The 19,010-nt window shown below is 51.7% G+C and overlaps 6 protein-coding genes across 7 annotated transcripts; 4 read left to right on the top strand and 2 right to left on the bottom strand.

Moving 5' to 3' along the window:
* Positions 1 to 348: 348 nt before the first annotated feature.
* Positions 349 to 1,457, bottom strand: PV10_05547 (uncharacterized protein). The gene is made up of 2 exons (XM_016370229.1): positions 1,184 to 1,457; positions 349 to 963 (listed from the first exon to the last, which is right to left on the bottom strand). The coding sequence occupies exons 1-2, from the start codon at positions 1,265 to 1,267 to the stop codon at positions 604 to 606; spliced, it is 444 nt and encodes a 147-aa protein (XP_016222522.1). The 5' UTR covers positions 1,268 to 1,457; the 3' UTR covers positions 349 to 603.
* A 5,246-nt stretch (positions 1,458 to 6,703) lies between these two features.
* PV10_05546 lies at positions 6,704 to 10,342 on the top strand. Of its 2 annotated transcripts, none has more exons than XM_016370227.1 (5): positions 6,704 to 6,866; positions 6,926 to 7,957; positions 8,009 to 8,224; positions 8,273 to 8,405; positions 8,452 to 10,342. In XM_016370227.1, the coding sequence occupies exons 2-5, from the start codon at positions 7,699 to 7,701 to the stop codon at positions 9,701 to 9,703; spliced, it is 1,860 nt and encodes a 619-aa protein (XP_016222520.1). In that variant the 5' UTR covers positions 6,704 to 6,866; positions 6,926 to 7,698; the 3' UTR covers positions 9,704 to 10,342. The 2 variants fall into 2 exon arrangements, with proteins under 2 accessions (XP_016222520.1, XP_016222521.1); XM_016370228.1 differs by having other exon boundaries at positions 6,704 to 6,925; positions 7,102 to 7,957.
* A 445-nt stretch (positions 10,343 to 10,787) lies between these two features.
* PV10_05545 (uncharacterized protein) lies at positions 10,788 to 12,047 on the top strand (the record flags this gene model as incomplete). Its single annotated transcript, XM_016370226.1, has 4 exons — positions 10,788 to 10,888; positions 11,025 to 11,294; positions 11,361 to 11,511; positions 11,561 to 12,047. 4 exons carry the CDS (start codon positions 10,788 to 10,790, stop codon positions 11,723 to 11,725), a joined length of 687 nt encoding a protein of 228 aa, XP_016222519.1. The 3' UTR covers positions 11,726 to 12,047.
* Positions 12,048 to 12,839: 792 nt separating this feature from the next.
* Positions 12,840 to 15,226, top strand: PV10_05544 (uncharacterized protein; the record flags this gene model as incomplete). Its single annotated transcript, XM_016370225.1, has 2 exons — positions 12,840 to 12,873; positions 13,206 to 15,226. 2 exons carry the CDS (start codon positions 12,840 to 12,842, stop codon positions 15,104 to 15,106), a joined length of 1,935 nt encoding a protein of 644 aa, XP_016222518.1. The 3' UTR covers positions 15,107 to 15,226.
* A 452-nt stretch (positions 15,227 to 15,678) lies between these two features.
* PV10_05543 (phosphoglycerate dehydrogenase) lies at positions 15,679 to 17,583 on the top strand. Its single transcript, XM_016370224.1, has 2 exons — positions 15,679 to 16,101; positions 16,158 to 17,583. The coding sequence occupies exons 1-2, from the start codon at positions 15,776 to 15,778 to the stop codon at positions 17,266 to 17,268; spliced, it is 1,437 nt and encodes a 478-aa protein (XP_016222517.1). The 5' UTR covers positions 15,679 to 15,775; the 3' UTR covers positions 17,269 to 17,583.
* A 5-nt stretch (positions 17,584 to 17,588) lies between these two features.
* PV10_05542 (uracil phosphoribosyltransferase) lies at positions 17,589 to 18,967 on the bottom strand. The gene is made up of 2 exons (XM_016370223.1): positions 17,963 to 18,967; positions 17,589 to 17,912 (listed from the first exon to the last, which is right to left on the bottom strand). The coding sequence occupies exons 1-2, from the start codon at positions 18,670 to 18,672 to the stop codon at positions 17,861 to 17,863; spliced, it is 762 nt and encodes a 253-aa protein (XP_016222516.1). The 5' UTR covers positions 18,673 to 18,967; the 3' UTR covers positions 17,589 to 17,860.
* Between the last annotated feature and the right edge of the window lie 43 nt (positions 18,968 to 19,010).

Raw genomic sequence — 19,010 nt, 5'->3', positions numbered from 1 at the left:
GTGCTGGTAAGGGAAGTACTGCGGGTGTCCTTAGAGAAGTTTGGTGAAAAGGACCCATTTCCGCTCACGGCCATGGAAAGTCAACCAACTGCCCTGGATGTTTGGGGAAAGAGTGTGAATACTTGCGGAGAAATCAGCGCACTTATGCGAGCAGTGGACACAAAAGGAGGCGATGAAAGTTGGGTATATGGTGGGACATGGGGAGGCGAGTGAGCAGAGGAAACAAGAGGAGATGATGAATGAGAGTTGGTTAGGGAGCAACCAGATGGACAAGAGGCAAATGTAAACAGAAGACGATGAAAGTTGTTTAGAGAGCGACATGCGATCCTATGAAGGCATGACGAAGTTGAACAGGAATTTATTATGCAAATACATAGTGATGGAAGCCCTTTCGTAGACGCTGGGAGCCGACTACCAGACATGCGGACCAGCGTGGCCACTCTGGCGCGGACGTCCTGGAATCAAGGGGGGCGGACGCAGTGACACACCTTACGAGCATATGTGTACTCGTACAATGTTGGCAGCGCGTTCTCGGTGCCAGTCATCCTCGCTTGTTCGATTCTTCCGAAGTGCTGGCGAGGTGGGAAGCGGAAGAGGGAGGGATTATTGAACAACAATGAGAGAGAGGAATGGCGTTCTTGCGAAATGACTGAACAAGAAGATTGCAAGTACGTATCTCTGTTTCAAAAAGTTTGGCGACCCGAAGATTACCAGTGGAAGGATGTTGGGCATGAAGGGCGGATTCCCCACACTTGTGTGATGGTCGAGTAGGAAATCAACAATGTGTGAAATAAAATAATTGTCCAGAAACGTGGATAATAATAATGGGCATTGATTGTCAAAAGTCAAGATGCGGATCTCTGGTCCAACACCTGGATTAGGCTCCGGTCCGGACTCATGCACATGTGATCTGCATATCAAGGGATAGGCATGGGAGGCTGTTCCGAGAAGGTGCCGGCATATCTTGAATCAACGTCAGCCAATCGTCCGGTCCAAGTGAAGAAGATCCGAAACAGGGCGTTGAGACATCCCTGGTAATCATGACCATAATCTGCGATGATGTCTGGCAGCGAAAAGGTCCGCTTCCAGAATGGAGCGTTGATTCGACCTTCTGATAACCGAGACAGCACTTGGTCTGACTTTGCAATCCGGAATACGAAGCAGGTACTAGGTACCGACGTACCACAAGGTCATGATCTGGTCTAGAGTACTTTCCTCCTGTACGAATACATGGGAACAAAACCAGGGTGGACGTTTGATCGTGCATCCGCCGATCGATGCGAGATCATGGCCGGAAAATAATGCTGCAACTTAGGCAGGAAAGGATAGGATAGTGCAGGGCACTGGAGCGAATGTAGCGCGGTACTTTGCGTTGCGTTGCGTTGCGGTGCAGTGCATGGCAGTACGATGGTGCTGGGTGCCGTGCGTGCTTCAAGGCTGGTGTTTGGGGCCAACGAGGCGAAAGGCTGAATATCGCATGACCATCGACTACCACAAACCCTTTTCCTACCTAATACAGTTGGTACATTGATGAATGTGAGGGCGGCAATGGCGGTCAATTCCACCCAGAGGCGTGGGAGCTGCAGTACGACATGAAAATCCATCAAAGCTGGTGCCTTGGCAGCCTGGATAAGCCTGGCACGCGTGGATGAAGGACCCAAGGGAGGGACGTTGAACCAGCGAGGCCAAGTTGCCAGTTGGACAGGCGTCAGTAACGGGGCGTTTTGGTTCGGGGTGACCTGATTGCTTGGGTGCCAGGTGCCTGTACGGAGTAGTGCCGAAAAGTGACAAGGAGGAAGGAATGTGGGCTCACGGGGGCTGTCGTGGCTGTCATGGCTGTCTCGGGGCCCACAGAAGGAAAGGACAATCGAAGTACGGAGTAGTAAGTAGGTGAGTAGGCACGACTGGCACAGAAGGTACGAGTTCTCAAGGTACTCACTCGTGGTCAGCTTCGGTAGACAAGGAATTCAATGTTGTCAGATTCAGGAAAGAAAGCCACAAAGCCAGAAAGCCATCAGTGCCATCCTCCGCAAGTTGCAACCTCCGTCCCCCCCGCCTCCTGGAATGCTAGGCTTGGATTTTTTTTGGCTTGGGCTCACAGAGACACAGCTCTTCTACTACTGTACAGCCTCACGAGGTCAGACCCGTGCAACGTTGGGGGACGAGCTGGGGGAGACGGATCGACTAATCGTGGGCGTGATTGGCATGATTCACGTCTGGCCTGGACGACCGCTCGGGGCGGGGTTATACTTTGTGGATTGGCTCATGCTTGGATCCACAAATCAGGACTTGCCAACGCATCAAAAATGTCGGATTCGATTCGGAAGTCTACCAAGTCCACAAGCGACGGCTAGACGACAAAACACTCTTCGGCCTACCACAAGCTGACAAGTTGGTCTTGGAAATGCAACTGTCCCTCGCCCAGTCATGATGCGACTTCAAACCAGGCAAAATTAGGGGAGTTGAGGGTCTCAAGATCCCAACCACCATCAGTGGCCCAGTCAGGATTCATCCAAAGCCGTGATTTTATGGGACCAGGTTCACGTAAAGCTGTAAAACGGCTGGCAAATGGTAACGTTGGGTACAGAACCCAAGGCCATGTCCGACACGCACATTATACCGTCTAAAGGGAGACCGGTAACTGCGATCCAGTACTCGTACATACGATTATGCACAGGAGCTAGATAGTCTTTAGGCAAGGAGCCCGTGCTTCCCCGGTCACCTCAGGTCACCACAATGTAATTTTATGTCTTCCAAAAGCATGTGCCGTATGCGGACACACCTGACCTGATGATAAGCCGATCTGGTGGAGTCCGGTTACAACGGGCCTCGGGCATCGTTGAGACATACAGTCCCCTGCGCAAGACCACTTTGTTTGCATATGCAAGACGCTCCCGCCGTCAACAAAGCCAGGAGATGACAAGGCTGCGGATCGGGCGAGAGTTGCAAATGGATGCAAAATTGCCAGTCAAGCTTCCCCAAGTTTGCATTGGACAGGCGGGCAGCGCCGGGAACTACCACATCCTGTGGCCTGAGACAGGTGTCGTCGATCCCGCGGCAGTCCCCACGGGAGCGGGACAGGCAGGAGAGTGTGCAGATTCAGTCCAATGGCTTCGACCTGCAATGCGACCTTAAACATGATAGCCGCTCGCTGCATTGCATTGCGGCGCTGGGCGGCGTGGGCGGCTGTGATCGGCCCTGCGTCCTGCGATGCACACTCCAGCACGTCTGCGTCTACCACGCTGAAAGATCTCGACGTCCAGATTCTGTCTGACCTGCGGGATCGACGTGCTTGCAGCTGGATATGGGAAACTCCAAAAAGCTAATATGACCTACTCATCCTCGTCCATTCAACAGGTAAGATCATGCGGTAATGAACGCCAATAATTGATTCCATGGCAGAAGAAAAGCCCATGATGCTACACCGCTCCCCTTGTGACACCACTACCGACTTTGTTGGGGGGATAACCGAGAGTGGCGCCTCGTACTCAAATGCCCTGGAAGGCTGGAAGACAGGCTTTGACAACCCCAGCCCTGGATCCTTCCAAAGGCCACTGCACTACGTATTCGCATCCGCATATGTCTAGTACTGCACGTATAGCATACATACTTACCTACTTACCCAGACCAGATGTTCAAGTATTGAACTCCTTACTAGTAAGGACTGTGAATGCAGACAAAAGGGCGCCAGAACGCGTCACACGTGCCAAAGACGGCCTTGGACACACTGGTCCAAGCGGGGGTCAATAACCCCAAGAACCACCAAATACAAAGAGGTTCATGACGCGCAGCAGCCGATGCATGGCTCCCTATCTGAAACTCGTGGTGCTTGTCACCAGTTGGCACTTGCCAGCCACGCGCGCTTGAGACCTTTTAGCAATCAGAATGATGCCATATGTCGGGTAAGAAATTGAATCGATCCTGGCGACGAGTCCCCTGCTTCCAGCCTCCAACCAACTCGAAAGAGAAAGACCCCAGACCTCGAGCTCCTCGCGCTTGCCCAGCTTTGTTTAGCGTTAGACCTAAACCATCCTTGCTTCGAAGGCTTCTGTGATGTTCGGAAAGCCCGCGCCAGATCATACTTTTTAATTGCCGCCTAAACCTAACTAAGCCCTTGTGGTACGCCCAAAGGGGCCTCTGTGCCCCCAGAGCTACTTGTAGGCGGCCCTTAGGTAGCTGCTTTCCGGCTATGACAAAAGTCCACCCTCCGTACTAAGGTACCTAAGGTACTTACCTATCTTATTAGGTACCTACCTACAGAGTAAGGTAACTGTACATTCTCCTCGTCCCCTTAGATGGTCAGCCTGAACGGGTTATTCCAACGGGTAGAGGACAAGCGTCTGATTGCAGGTGCTTTTCTTCTAAGCGTACCTAGTTACTACTACCTACTTAGGTAGTATGGAAATGGCAATCCATTCCTCTGAAGTGGCGTCCCCCCAACATCAGTGTCAGAATCTTCTTGATGCCATGACTACGGAATATGGCTTGTCAAGCCCACACGCGGCTTCAGCCAAAATGTCAACGACATCTTCTTCTAGTTGACTGGCCAGATTTGGGGGTCAGGAAGACTCTAGCGCCTGGCCACCATCAAAAGATGCAATTTCTGACCACGTACTACTATCCAGAACTAGCAGTTGACATTTGTCCTGAGATCTACACGCGTCCGCACCATTGTTGTTGCCGGAATCGCTCTTGAGAGTTGTTTGGACGACATGGCGAACGACGGCAAGTCTGTTAGCCACCTTGGCGAAGGAGGGAAGAAGGTCCAGCCGGCGACCAGGATCCCCGGTTGATTCGTGATAGTTGTAACTTATCACCCAATGCCCCTCACTCACTGGTCGAGACTCGGTCTAGCCTCGACCAGTCCGTCCCGAATCAAGCATGTCACCGACGGGAAAAGGCTAACGAGGATGTGCGATTGTCGTTCCTACTCTGTACGGAGTACTGTACGCTATCCCCATGTCTTCCAGTTGCATTTGGTGTTTGGTGTCACCTCGAAAATATTCCGACCTTGTCCTACAAGGTCGTGATTCAGGCGCCGTCCAAATCGCAAGACTGGCCTGAATACTTACCTTGACTGTGGTCACTCGTCAGCCATGACCTGAAAGATACAGAGGCGATGTGGCTGGATCATGGCACCAGACCTAACGTGACACTTGCGTGCCGGACAAAAGTCGAGTAGTAATTCAATCCTAGCAGAGGCGAGCGAGATATGGAGCAGATCAAGGCCCGCGTAGTTCTAATCCACTCCTGGAGATATGGAGAAGGAATGGTACGCATACCGTCACTCGCGAAAACCATCCTCACCAGTCCGCAATCGTCCAAGGTTTTTTTCTGGCAAGGACCGAGGAGCGAGGATGTGTGTCTCAAAAGAATGTGTGGGCTTCCTCGCTTCTTTCCTCGGAGGGCCGTTGGAGCCCTGGTGGTTGGGGGCTGGATCCTGATAAGACATTGATAGGCATCGGCGGTACGGGAGGATTTAGTTAAGCTGGGTGGCTAGTCAGGCTTTGTGGCTTGGAACAGCGCCCAATTGGCTGCCACTTGGTGCTCAGCAGTGGGCCAAAGGCCAACCGTAGGGGCTGGGCTGGGGCGGTGGGAAGGTTGAAAGTTTGGCGACGCCATGGTTCTTTTTTCGCAATGGCCTTTGCAGGTCCGGTTTGAGCCTAGGACACCTTGGGAGACCCAGAGACCCTGACAGATCCCACCCGCCCACTCGCCCACTCGCCCACTCCCAGCAACCCAAACAACGAACCTGGTACTCCATGACCAAGAGAACAACATGCCCGGACAGAGTCGTTGATCTCTTTTCGGACCTTCCCTGGTCCGCATCGTTGTTTCCTGGCTCAACGCCTACGCCTCGTTAAATTCCAACAGTTATCTTGACACAAGTTCGGCTTACCCGACCATGCCAATTCACCAAGGATGAGGTTAGGGAGCCACGGTAGCTAGACCATGGACCCAGAAACAAGTCAGAGGCTTGCGGGCTTGTCCAGGAGTGTGGCCGAAAGTCCTGCCTCCTTGCCATCAGCACAACCGCCGTCCTCCGACTCCTCTGACTAGCCCCGACTTACTTGCCTACCAAGCCATTGCTAGGCGTTAAGGCCGTGCTGTATCGTTTGCACACTGGGATTCAGTTTTCCCTGGTCTACCCTTGTCCGTAGGCCCAAAGTCCGTGACCTCCACATCCCGCACAACATTCTCTTCCCCATGCTCTTCATTGTCTATCCCGTCCTGCTCCCTTGACCGACGAGTAATGTTGAGTCCAGCAGTCTTACCAATACTACCACTACCGTACGTACACAATGTCATAGTCATCGTAGATCGCTCTTGGGCTTCTCGCCATCAGAGCATGTGGTAAACCACATACCGTGCGATTGAAACTCTGCAAAACTCAAGAGCTTGCCGCATGGGGGGCCCCCAAGAAGAATCCCAGCCATTCATGATACGATTGGAAGTCTGCGCCTGGCCGTGGTAGGAGCCCGTGGGTCCCGTTGACTCTTTCGTGGCTCGTAACTCGACGAATTGCGGCACGCTGGGGATCGCATCGCCGTGGGCGGTGGGTAGTGTTGGCGGCCAGTGGATGGCTGAAAGGGCTGGTGGGTTGGCCTGGTGGGTAATCCCTCGGACCCAGTCTCTATCCTCTCTCAAGGCTTAAGCGGCTTCTTCTGGCTTTCTACCTCTGTGCTCTAATGCACCCTCTTCCTGTTCCCGCTCGGCTACTGCGCACCGTTCTCCCACCTTGCCTGCATTCCTGCATCTCTGCTCAACCTCGTTGCCTCTTTCTCCAGATCTTCGTTGACCTTGTGCGTCTGTCTCCAATCCTATCGTCCACGGCACATCATCAGGCACTCAGACTATGGCCTAGAGTGCGCGTCACCACGTTGTTGATTTCTGGTTGCTTTACTGACGTCTTTCTACCTTACAGGTACGTACCACTTGCAGCTCCTCGCACTGGGAGCCGTTCAGAGTTGAAACTTCCAATGGCCTGTCCACATCTTTGTGACTGGCACCTCCTCCCTTCGTGCTGATCCCAACGCACCTTCCCCATGTCTGCGTCTTGCGAAGAGAAAAAAAATCAATGCTAATATTCAATGCTGATAGTTGGCGGGCTATCGACGATTCTCTCCATTGTCGACTTTTTCCTGCGCAGCTCAGGCGATCGGTTCAGGACCCCCAGCAGAATACAGAGATATCAAGCTCAACGAAACGTTGATAGACTTGTTTCTGCCTTTGAGCCTGTCCCGATACGGTTTATGATTCTCTCTCAATATCGACAGACACCTCTTAGCTGAGCAGCCTGTTTGATTGAACATAGACTCCTTCCGACCTCCCAACGCCCAGGTCTCACGAAATCCCAAAGCAACAGAAGCAACAGCCTGTACATTGTGTGCCTGTGTGCTCCAGCTTGTCTAGCCTCTCAAGTTCCGCAGGGTACATAAGGTTCAATTCTGCTATACCTTGCCAGGTCCAGAACCAGCCGGACCTCTGAAGCAAGACTTATTAATTTTGCTCGGTGGAGATCGTCGAATTATTGGGCAGTGGCTTGCAGCAGCTTGAAAAGGCGGATCGACAAAGTGAAGAGCACGATTGCAAGGCTTCTCAAGGCGGCATTGTCCTTTCTTCCTGGCACCTTGCTAGTCCACCACCGGTTGCCAATCTCGCTCAGCAACTTCGGAATCGAACTATCCTCACGTCAAGATGAATCAGACACAGTCTTACATGGACATGCACCCCGGGTCACACATATCGTCTGGTCCGTCATATTCGCATTCCGCACCCGCTCCGATAGGTCATTATCAGCAGTATCAACAGCCACCTGTCATTCCTCCGGCTTCGCAACATTATGGCCAACCTCAGACATACGGCAGCTATGCCTACACCAACGGCGTGACCTCTCCGCAGTCTACCAACGGGCCCGTTGGACAGCAGATCCAACCACAAAACCTGTCCCTTCCTGGTAGGTACTCTTCAAGAATGCCCATGACGACCGGAACTGACCGCTTCCCAGCTATGATTACTCCAAGCCCACAGCACTATTCTTTGCCCCAGACTCCTAATATACCCACTCCAAGTCAAGCTTACCCACAGCCCTCAACCTTTGATACTACGGGACAGGTTGCTCCTCCAGGGTCGAAACCACGTGTCACGGCCACTCTGTGGGAAGATGAGGGCAGTCTCTGTTTCCAGGTGGAGGCGAGGGGTGTTTGTGTAGCACGTCGCGAAGGTACGTTTGTGATTTTCAGTTATTGATCTCCCTGGCTCACTCATCTAGACAATCATTTCATCAACGGTACCAAACTTCTCAACGTTGCTGGCATGACTCGAGGCCGCCGTGATGGTATTCTCAAGGCAGAGAAGACACGCCATGTGGTCAAGATTGGCCCTATGCATTTGAAGGGTGTTTGGTACGTTTCCAACTCCCTACTCCTTCATACATACTGACCCGCTCAGGATCCCATTCGAACGTGCTCTCGACTTCGCCAATAAGGAGAAGATAACGGATCAACTGTATCCGCTCTTCGTTCACAACATTGGTGGCTTACTGTATAACCCAGAGAATGCTCCACGAACCAATGCTGTTGCTGCCTCAGCAGCTGAGAGACGCCGGTTGGATAGTGTGGATGCTGGTCGCCCGGCTCAAGCTGCGCAGACGCCTTCACTTCACCATCATCATTCAATGCAAGGCGGAGCGCAAGGGCCTCCCACGCCACATTCCATCGCTCCACATCCTAATGCTGGACGGCCTGGGATCGATCGTGCGCACACCTTTCCTACTCCCCCAACTAGCGCCTCCAGCGTCATGGGTATGAGTAACCAAGGAACCTCCTATGACTGGGGCAATCAGAATATTTCGAATGGAGCGACCGGCCCGCAGCCTCTGTCCATTGATACTGGCATCAATGCTCGATCCATGCCAACTACTCCAGCAACTACACCACCAGGAAACGGAACTCAGGGAATGCAACAGTATCAAACTCAGGCTGGTTACGATTCCAAGCATTACTACAGTACTACGCCGAGTTCACAGACGGGTTTTGCTCAACACCCAGATGGGAGTCGATATGGCCATTCAATGCCCCCGGCCGGCTATGGCAAGTCCGATATGGGACCCCCAACCGCCCCAGGTAACGCAGGTGCGGCTGGTGATGGGCATGACCACAAACCTGATGCGTATTCACATGTCACTGCTCAAGGCCACCCTGCTCAGCATGAGAATGATCATTCTGACAGTGGCTATATGAGCGCCACTGCTTCAGGATACACCTCCAATCGTAGTCAATATGGATATTCTACTGCGCCTGAACACTCTCATTTGTCACCCGAGCTTTCTGGCTCTCCCCACCAGAACGGGTCCGGTCATGCTACCCCTCGAACGCTACCTCCAGGCCAGCCTCAATGGACCCCAGACTACCACACTCCACCTCGACCTGGCTCAAGCAATCTGTATAGCGTCATGGGATCTCGAACCCCAGTGGGCACTGGACCTGCGGATGGCTACCCAGCATATCCCAACGCCGGACACCCGGCCACGCTAACTTCTGCAAAACGAGGAAGAGAAGATGATGACCAAGATCGCCCAGGGAGCCGAGATTACGATGGCTATGACTCGAAGCGACGAAAGCTGGGACGCCCAGAAGCGTTCGGGATGCCTCTCAATTCGACCGCCCACATGCAAGCCATCAAAACTGGAGGGCAGCGATGAACTACTGCTGTTCGTCCCTTTTGAGCCGACTTTGTCTGTGCGCTAGGGATCGGGAAGTGGGGACCACATTTCCATCGACAATTAACGATACCGCCACATGACTTATTCAAAAGCAATTACGACATTACGACGACTATAGCTGAAAAGAGATCAAGAACTGACGAACGGAACAAGCGTTGCATTGTTTGCTCCCCGACTTATAACGACTTTATGACACGATTGTTACCTGAAAGCGCTTGCACACGGTGAAATGACGATCTACTTGTCTGGCTCCGACTTTGTGGTCGGACTTTGGTTTAGAAGTTTCGATTTTTCGTTTTGTGTACGACAGATGATATACGCAGTGGATGGACTATGATTTTAGGATGAAATGGATTGGCGGACTTGGGCGACCATGGCGATGTTCTCTCGACCGTGATGATCCGAAAGCAAGAATTGGACGAGTTCCATGCTTTACAGCAAGGACCGACTATTCCACAGAGGCTGCGACAATCTTTCTCCGGACCCTAGGAGATCCTCGGCTGGAATGGTGCGTCGTCACAGGTGGCTTTTGCTTCCCTAATCGTGGCTCCATTGATGACATGTCAGATAAACAAAAGCTCTATTGATAATCGCACAAATTCGCTCCGTGATTCTCCCTTATGTCGAAGTAAACACTCGGACTTGACACTCGTTCAAACTCCATCGATCTCAGTTGACGTGGGATGGCGTTATCATCAGATCCCTTGATGTAATCAGCCCCAGCTCAATCTTGCCGTCAGCGATTCAAGATAGGGAGTTGACAATTACTATGCATTATGTAAAGGTTGGGTACGTGTGTAAAATGTGGAAGTACCGGTTCGAAACGGGGTAGTCAAGGAATATGCTGTCTTCATACGAAATCCTCAATAAAGTCGGCTTGGTACAATAATATCTATCTGTGTCTCTACAGAGATGTTTGGCTGGAAACCTAGGGAGTGTCGTTGGAGCGAACTAAGTCATGTGATCTAGGTGAGGGGGAGGGGAGTCGTGGGAGTCGTAACGCACCAACACAACTGTCAGAAACAAAATCTGGACAGGAGGTGCAATGAGTCACGTGAAACAAATGCCAAGCTGCGACCACACACATCTCGGAACCTTTGCACTTTCGAAGCACCGATTGTTCAAAACACTTACAAGTTGTCACCGTCGCCATCGAAACAAGATGTAAGTCAAATCCCCTTTCTAGATGATGTCCCAGGGCCTCTTTGCACTTGTCCTCTGTCATTGAAGTCAACGAGCGACCATGACACGACCGGCTTGCATGCGTGAAAAACCCTTGACTGACTTTTCACTTATCAAGGTCGAACCTACGAACCCAGAAGCGCCTCGCCGCATCGGTTCTCGGGGCTGGCAAGCGCAAGATCTGGATCGATCCCAGCGAAATCTCCGAAGTTGCCAATGCGAACTCTCGACAGACCATCCGAAAGCTGATCAGTGATGGCTTGATCATCCGCAAGCCCGTGGCCGTCCACTCCAGAGCTCGTGCCCGAGAACTCAACGCCGCTCGACGGATTGGCAGACACCGTGGATTCGGTAAGAGAAAGGGTACATCAGACGCTCGAATGCCAAGGTACGATGATTTTGTGTTTGGATTGTGATGGAAAGGATACCTGAATTGACACGCTATGATGTGTAGCCAAGTCCTATGGATGAGACGTCTGCGGGTTCTCCGACGCTTGCTCGTCAAGTACCGTGCCGCCGGCAAGATCGACAAACACCTTTACCACGAGCTTTACCAGCTCAGCAAGGGTAACACCTTCAAGCACAAGCGTGCTTTGGTCGAACATGTATGTTTGTTTGCTACGTTGTACTAGAAAGTTTACTGATATCATGCAGATCCACAAGGCTAAGGCCGAGAAACAACGTGAGAGAATCCTCAAGGAAGAGATGGACGCCCGCCGTGCGAAGACCAAGGCTGCCCGTGAGAGGAGACAAGAACGCCAGCAAACCAAGCAGAGGGCTTTGCTGGGTGAGGATGCCGATGACACCAAGGCCGAATAAATGAGATGACGGGCGTGGGTTTTTCCGATGCTCCCACATGGCATGAGACAACCAGAATAGCATGTCCTTGCAAGGCGTGTGCAATTCCTCTCCCACCAGATTTGCATCCTCATGCCACATCCAATGGCTCATGCAAGGGCGCTTACATCCTAGGGTTTTTCCGCACAAACGACTTGACAAGCGGTCATGATTTCAGACAGGCGCAATCAAAAGACATCAATGGAAAGGCGACCATGTGTCATCTTTCAGAAATAGTAGTTGTTTCCATTGCAAGAGTTGAGGTCAATATTCCTTAGAACGTGACATGATTTGGACCAGTGCCCACAAACACTTTCTCGTCCGTGTACCAGACTTGCAGTGTCAAGTGTCCCCAGTGAGATCGATATAGGTAGTTTCCTGGACGGGATTGCTGGCAAGTTGCCAGTGGTGACTGGAAATATCATTGAAACGGAATACCGGCCCAATTGTCACCTCATTACCTTGAGACCTAGTCGATGCTGGAGGCCACGAAGACCTTGTCGCCCACTTGGGTTGACCGCATGCATGGCCAGCGTTACAAATGCAAGATCCTGCAGTGATCTTCCATTTCTTGTACTAACTTACTTAGTCCGGGCTGCCAACTCCCCCGACTTTTGTTGCTGCTAGACTTGGAGGCCTTCTTCAAGCGACAAAAAACCCAAGCGTACTAGTAAGTAGTACATGCTTCCCAGAAGTGCAAGTGTCTTGTGAGGGGCCGAGGGGCCCGCTCTCTCTCCAGATACCAAATGTTTGCTACTGTTCTAAGGGACCCTAAGCATAACCACATCTTCGCCTTCAGTTTGCTTTTGACATGCCAATGGCATTTAAGACTTCTCCCAAGATTCAAAATATATATCGTTCTTGGTCTAAGTCGCTTGCTTTACATCAGCCTCGCACATTCTCTTTTTTCCTTGTTGACTTTGGCGCCTTGCATTAGTCAAGGCACCACGCACCGCTCCTGTCCAGCGCACAGAAGTTAATCTCACGAAGGGCCGAGGGCCCCAGACCTTCCCGATAACATCAACTCTCCGCTTGAGCCAGAGATTCCACCAACGCTCTTGGACTTTGCTTGACTGACAACCGATCTGTAGTCGAGATGTTTGGAGGGGGCTCGCTCTGGAGCGGCGCAGGTAAGCCACGACTTCCTCTCGTGGGCTGTGCTTTTCTTTTCTTGCCTAATTGTCGCCTTATCATCACATCACAACTTGTGTGGTTTGAGTCACGAATGATCATTGGTATCTGCTTCAATAATATTGGCTTTCTCTCTATGCTGCGTGGTGACGGTGTTCCGTCCAAATAAGACTTGTCCGACTTGGCCGATATCGATGTGTTTCCCAGCCACGCTGACAATATGTTTTCTATCCCCTACTCTGTCTTCTCATTCATGGAAGGACAGGGTCGACTAGTTCAGTCGTCCAGCATAGCGTATATGACACTAACATTGGTGGTTTGTTATTTGCAGGGTCATCTACAGAGTCACTGGCAGAAAAGGAACGCAATCCTCCTGCGAGGCCAATTCCTTTAGAATTCCCTTGCTACACTCCCCCGATATGCGGGAGCCCGCTGAGCGAAAATCATATCAAGACACTGTGTAAGCATCTCGCCACGATCAAGCGGCCGTTTGATATTCAGGATTCGGATCTCGCGCAGCTCAACGTACACGTCGAGGAAGAGGTTGGTCTCGAGCAATTTGTCCCGGAGGACCTTTTCCGATCACGGCCGTTTCTTTATGACAGTGACCTCGATCCGATGCTGTCCGAGCTCGATACTGCAAATGAGGATGCCTATCGTGAGATTCTTCGACTCCCGCCACTCGAAGGGAAAACTAAACCGCGACTTGCATACTCGAGAAATTTCTTCATTCACTTGGAGGATATGAGTCGATATTGGGACGACAGCAAGGACCAGTACTATGAGGTCGAAGCCAAGGATGCTGAAAACCAAGACTCGAGTTCTGCAGAAGAGATTCGAGTGAAGGTTGAGCAGCAGATAACCACCACCACATCTGGAGGAATTGTAAATGCCCTTGAGACGGCTGAAGCAGGATCCACTCCACAGCAGCCGGGTATGTCTACAGTGGAACCATCTCTTCACCTTTCTCCGCCGCCTGAAGTAATGGACATTCCGACGCGCCCGAAACTTAAGCATGTTTACAAGGGACAGCGGCTCGGCAACGGAGAGCAGATGAGTTCAGGAACCAGAGTGTCCATGGTCAGGAGCCTACTGAAGATGATTGTGCACAAGTTCAACTGCCGCGACTTCGAGATCAGTGGAAAGGAAAGGCTCCGCATTTGGACAACAAATGTTCCCTCGGTATTTTACAACTTTTGCGTTGCCAAAGTGCCTTCAGAAATGAAACTTGCAAGGGCAAGAATAGTAGAAGGGCCTATACTGGCGGTTCATGCACGATCGGAAGTGAGATTCAAATCTCGAGAGGGCCTCCTGAACCCTGCCAGTGATTTTTTGGGCGAAAAATACGATTTCTTCCGAGAACTTGGATGTATGTTGTCACTCGCAAAGCAACGTGGCCGCGAAGGGAAGGAAGTGCCAAAAGGCGCCCGGCCAGATCAATGGTGGGCATGCAAGCCGCGATGGGGCGGAGGGGAGACTCGATGGGGCCAACTAGCCAACGAAGTCTTTGAAGAGGATGACCCTAGCTGGAGTCCAGAAGAGGCTCGATTACAGAAAGAGAAACGCGAAGCGGCAGCTGAACAAGAACGCCAGATGGAGGCTGCCACTGCAGCAGATTTGAAGAATCTAAAACCGGAAGATATCATGTCCCAAGCGTTACTAGCTAATGAGCGTCCAAAAAAGAAAAAACGAAGCGATCCCAACGGGGGCAAAAGTGCAGACAACGTGGAGTACAAGGATGGCAGGAGACTGATGTATACACAGCCACTGCGGCGAAAATGGTTCCAAGAATGGACCAAAATACGCCCCAATGCATCAACATGGGATGAGAAGGTGATATACCGCCGGATCGGAAAGCCGAACCAGCAACACGGCAGTGATGGATGGGACAATATTTACATGCTGTCCTCGGTAAATCACCACGTGTGTTTACTGGAGTTGTTGATCCATCAAGACTATGTCGAGTGGCTGGAGACTGGCAAAGCCATGGACAAAGGCGATCCACCTGTTATGGAGACGACAGAACAACCACAACGACACATGCTGTACATGAAACGCAGTCGGTGGTACGATGTATTCGATGTTGATCAGAGGAAGGAGCTGTTCACAGGAATCTGGAGAGTGATGAGTTGGGTTATCCGCGAGGAAGTGCCGAAGGAAGAGCTCGAAAAGGTGGAAGGGTTGAAACACCAACGCATGGCAGAAGGGGCGGACCATGCGATGGAAATCTAATGAGGTCACACACGAAGCACGGCAGTGATGAGATATGACGAGATATAACATTGGATGAAATGGATGACAACTCAGACGAAATTGAAAGATGGCTCCAGAATCGTGGCTGGATGTTAGGTACCAAGGTACGGTGCTCATCCCGAAGTCGGCCTGAAATAAACTTAGACCATGCAAGTTGCATACACTCGCCCGTCTGGTCTGATGTGATGAATACTTCGTTATAGTTGAGCATTTGGGGTTGTTGAGGGTGGAGAAGGTCTCCTGAGCTGGACATGGACATGGAAACAGAGGTGAAGATGAGACGAGATGAAGTTTGCACATGTGACAAGGCTGCTAGCAAGGCTGATGACGCCTTCGCCTGGCTCGTCTGGATTGGTCCAATGCGACGAAGCTCCCGAGGCTTCTGTTGTACCCACCAGGCATTCCTGGCCAGCCTGATTGGTAGAGTCCGGCCCCTGCTCCGCTGCGTCATAATTTGTCTCTACACAAGCTTTTGCCTGCTGGTCGAGGGGCCGGCAAGGCGGGGACATTCTCCATGCAACTTTTTTTTACCCGTCTGCGACTAATATCGACTCATATCTCACTTAGCATCCATTTATTAAAGAGTCACAAAGTCCACCTTCAGGTAGAATATACCCATAGCATTTTGTTCGATCACCTTCATCCAATATGGCTACGCCTGCTCTCACAATCCAGAACAATGGTGCCCGTCTTCAACGCGAAGTCTCGCGCAGTCTCTCCTTCTCAACCTCTCCCAACGACTCTTTTAATTCGCGCCGATTCTCCACCAGCATTGAAGGCACATCACCTACCCTACGCCGCAACACAACACAGGGTACACCGAAGCATCTAAAACCATTCAGGGAGGAGGATATCAAGATTCTTCTGCTTGAAAATGTCAACCAGACAGGCAAGGACATCTTGACAAATCAAGGCTATCAGGTCGAATCCTTGAAAAGCTCGCTACCTGAGGACCAGCTTATCGAGAAGATCAAGTATGCCGTTGAACATTCCCTTTTTTCCTTGACTCTTTGAACTGACCTTCCTGCAGGGACGTCCATGTTTTGGGGATCCGCTCAAAAACCAAACTCTCCGCCCGTGTCCTCTCCCACGCAAAGAACCTCATTGTCGTGGGCTGTTTCTGCATCGGTACCAACCAAGTCGACTTGGCATATGCGGCCACACATGGCATCTGTGTTTTCAATTCGCCCTTCTCCAATTCACGCTCCGTCGCCGAACTCGTCATCGGGGAGATCATTGCTCTAGCGCGTCAGATGACAGATCGAAGCAGCGAGTTGCACGCAGGAACATGGAATAAAGTCTCAAATAAGTGTTGGGAAATCCGTGGCAAAACACTGGGCATAATCGGATATGGACACATAGGCTCGCAGCTCTCAGTCCTGGCGGAGAGCATGGGCATGAACGTCATTTACCATGATGTGGTCAATTTGATGGCCATGGGATCAGCACGACAGATTCCCACACTTGATGGCCTTTTGGAGCGGGCCGATTTTGTGACGTGCCACGTACCCGAGCTACCCGAGACGAAGAACCTAATCGGAGCGCCTCAACTTGAAGCCATGAAGCAAGGATCCTACCTGATCAATGCCTCGCGGGGATCTGTGGTTGACATCCCAGCCTTGATCGCGGCTATGCGCACCGGGAAAATTGCAGGTGCTGCCTTGGATGTCTACCCCCAAGAACCGGCTGGCAATGGCGACTACTTCACCAACGACCTCAACCCCTGGGCGACAGACCTCCGCAACCTCAAGAACATTATCCTTACACCCCACATCGGCGGCTCGACCGAGGAGGCGCAGTCCGCCATCGGTATTGAAGTTGCCGAGGCCTTGGTCCGCTATGTCAACGAAGGTGTCACTGTTGGCGCAGTCAACATGCCCGAAGTCACCCTCAGAAGTCTCACCATGGACGAACCCGACCACGCTCGTGTCATCTTCATCCATCACAACGTGCCTGGTGTCCTGAGACGTGTCAACGAGATCCTTGGCGACCACAACGTTGACAAACAGATGTCCGATTCAAGAGGTGACATTGCCTACCTTATGGCGGATATTAGTAATGTGCGTGAGAGTGAGGTTGCCCAGCTCTATCGCGAGTTGGAAGGGTTGAAGGAGAAGGTCGTCACCAGGATTTTGTACTAGAGCCAAAGCCACCGACGGACGACGTGGCGATGAGACGCTAGGCACAATGATGCACGAATCTTAGCAACGTCGGCCGGATACTTGGTTTTGGAAAAGCATAAAAGGGCCAGGAAATAGACCGAGAAATTCAACAGCCGGCTACAGCCCTCGAGAGTTGGCAGACTCTATTAATATCCAGGTTCACAAAAATTCATGGGCGAGGGTTTCAACAAGTCAAAGGCATTGGTCCCCGTATCATATATGCAGGAGTTGTGGAGAAAGAAAGCTCCTTAGTAAGGTACCAGTCTTTTAAAACATCAAGACCCGGCGTGAGGGGGGGGGGGGGGGTTAGGTATGATATACTCCCACAAATTACAGGCTATCTCCCATCAACCAACACACCCATGCCACGATCAATAATGAGCTATGAAACTTTGTTCCGTGCAGGGCGACCTTGCCCTGGCCAGATGTATCCTTTCCAATATGGTCGCCTTCGTTGTGGCGACATGTGAACCCCATTTGGGTGTATGGATCTGTCTGCAATCTAGATACCACCACTTTCAGTGGCATTTACTGCACAACTGTTGTGCGTGGCATGACCGAGTCCCACCAATCAGACGGTATAGAAACGATCGCCGAAGTCGCCCAGGCCAGGAACAATATAACTAAGAGAGGTTAGCAGGTCCACCAGCATTGTGCAAGAAATGTGACTTACTTGTGATCGTCCAGGCCTTGGTCGACGAAGGCAGTAATGACACGAACCTTGGGCACTTGGTTGGCAAAATTCTCGATACCTTGAGGACTCGCAATCAGGTTGAGAAACAGGATGCGGTCCTCGGGGACGCCCTTGCTCTTCAAGACCTCGACGGCCATGATAGCACTACCACCAGTGGCTAGCATGGGATCAAGCAAAAGCACCCAACGGTCTTTGATGTCAGGGGGAAGTTTGTCGTAGAAAAGTTTGGGTTTGCTGGTTTCCTCGTTGCGCTGGATGAGGATCTTGCCGATTCGCACGCTCCGGCAGCACTCACGGAGACCTTCCTCCATGGACTCGCCGGCTCGCATGATCGACACGCCGCAGATCTTGCCCTGGAACTTGACCCCGACATAATCTTTTCCGACGGGTGAGGTCACCGTATGTGTCACAACTGGTAGATGGTTGAGGCCCTCCTCCACCAGGAGACGGATGATCCGGTTCGAGTAGAAGATAAAATCGGCTCTTTCGGTGTCTTTGTCTCGGATCATGGTCAAAAGTGCAATCAGCTGCGGCGTCTGAGGCAGAATATGGACATTTTGTTGAGGTACATCTCTCGACACCGTGGCCGTCGGCCTCTCTTCCGCAGGACGATAAGATGGCCCTACACCCAGAGCGGGCGACTGAACACCGTTGGAGCGGAGGTTGGCGGTGGCCTTGTTGCTAGCCATCTTGCCTCAAATCGGCGGCGAGGAGCAGGGGTTGAGAGCTGTGTGTGTGTGTGTGTGTGTGTGCGGATGCGTGCAGCAGAGCCTAAATTCGGGTGCTCGCGTGAGGTTGGTTGGAGCGGGGAGTGAGAAGGATCAAGAGGGGTAAAGAAAGGAAGGGGTGGTATTTTAGATTCAAGTCGTCTGGCTCTGCAAGCTCTACAGCATCATTCAAGAATGAGAACTTTGCTGAAAATCGTGTAGTGTATGGTCTAGGTGCAGGGAGGATTGTAAGTTACGAGTTTTTGGTCGATACGGGTGGATTTGTGCTTGCTGGTGAAGATCTCCACCATGATGGTGGT

This window comes from Exophiala mesophila (genome assembly GCF_000836275.1).
Source record: "Exophiala mesophila strain CBS 40295 unplaced genomic scaffold supercont1.4, whole genome shotgun sequence".
Taxonomy (NCBI): Eukaryota; Fungi; Ascomycota; class Eurotiomycetes; order Chaetothyriales; family Herpotrichiellaceae; genus Exophiala; species Exophiala mesophila.
Note: the sequence above shows the minus strand (reverse complement) of the source record. Positions and strands in the feature narration are given on the sequence as shown.

What these genes read in the sequence shown, in the direction of transcription:
- PV10_05542 (XM_016370223.1), bottom strand. Translation starts at nt 18,672, where the DNA reads ATGGCTAGCAACAAGGCCACCGCCAACCTCCGCTCCAACGGTGTTCAG. An exon ending in CAAGGCCTGGACGATCACAA is followed by an intron (nt 17,913 to 17,962) that starts GTAAGTCACATT and finishes AACCTCTCTTAG; the next exon opens with TTATATTGTTCCTGGCCTGG.
- PV10_05546 (XM_016370227.1), top strand. Translation starts at nt 7,699, where the DNA reads ATGAATCAGACACAGTCTTACATGGACATGCACCCCGGGTCACACATA. An exon ending in ACAAAACCTGTCCCTTCCTG is followed by an intron (nt 7,958 to 8,008) that starts GTAGGTACTCTT and finishes ACCGCTTCCCAG; the next exon opens with CTATGATTACTCCAAGCCCA. An exon ending in TTGTGTAGCACGTCGCGAAG is followed by an intron (nt 8,225 to 8,272) that starts GTACGTTTGTGA and finishes TCACTCATCTAG; the next exon opens with ACAATCATTTCATCAACGGT.
- PV10_05543 (XM_016370224.1), top strand. Translation starts at nt 15,776, where the DNA reads ATGGCTACGCCTGCTCTCACAATCCAGAACAATGGTGCCCGTCTTCAA. An exon ending in CAGCTTATCGAGAAGATCAA is followed by an intron (nt 16,102 to 16,157) that starts GTATGCCGTTGA and finishes ACCTTCCTGCAG; the next exon opens with GGACGTCCATGTTTTGGGGA.
- PV10_05547 (XM_016370229.1), bottom strand. Translation starts at nt 1,267, where the DNA reads ATGCACGATCAAACGTCCACCCTGGTTTTGTTCCCATGTATTCGTACA. An exon ending in GACCAGATCATGACCTTGTG is followed by an intron (nt 964 to 1,183) that starts GTACGTCGGTAC and finishes CGTTGATTCAAG; the next exon opens with ATATGCCGGCACCTTCTCGG.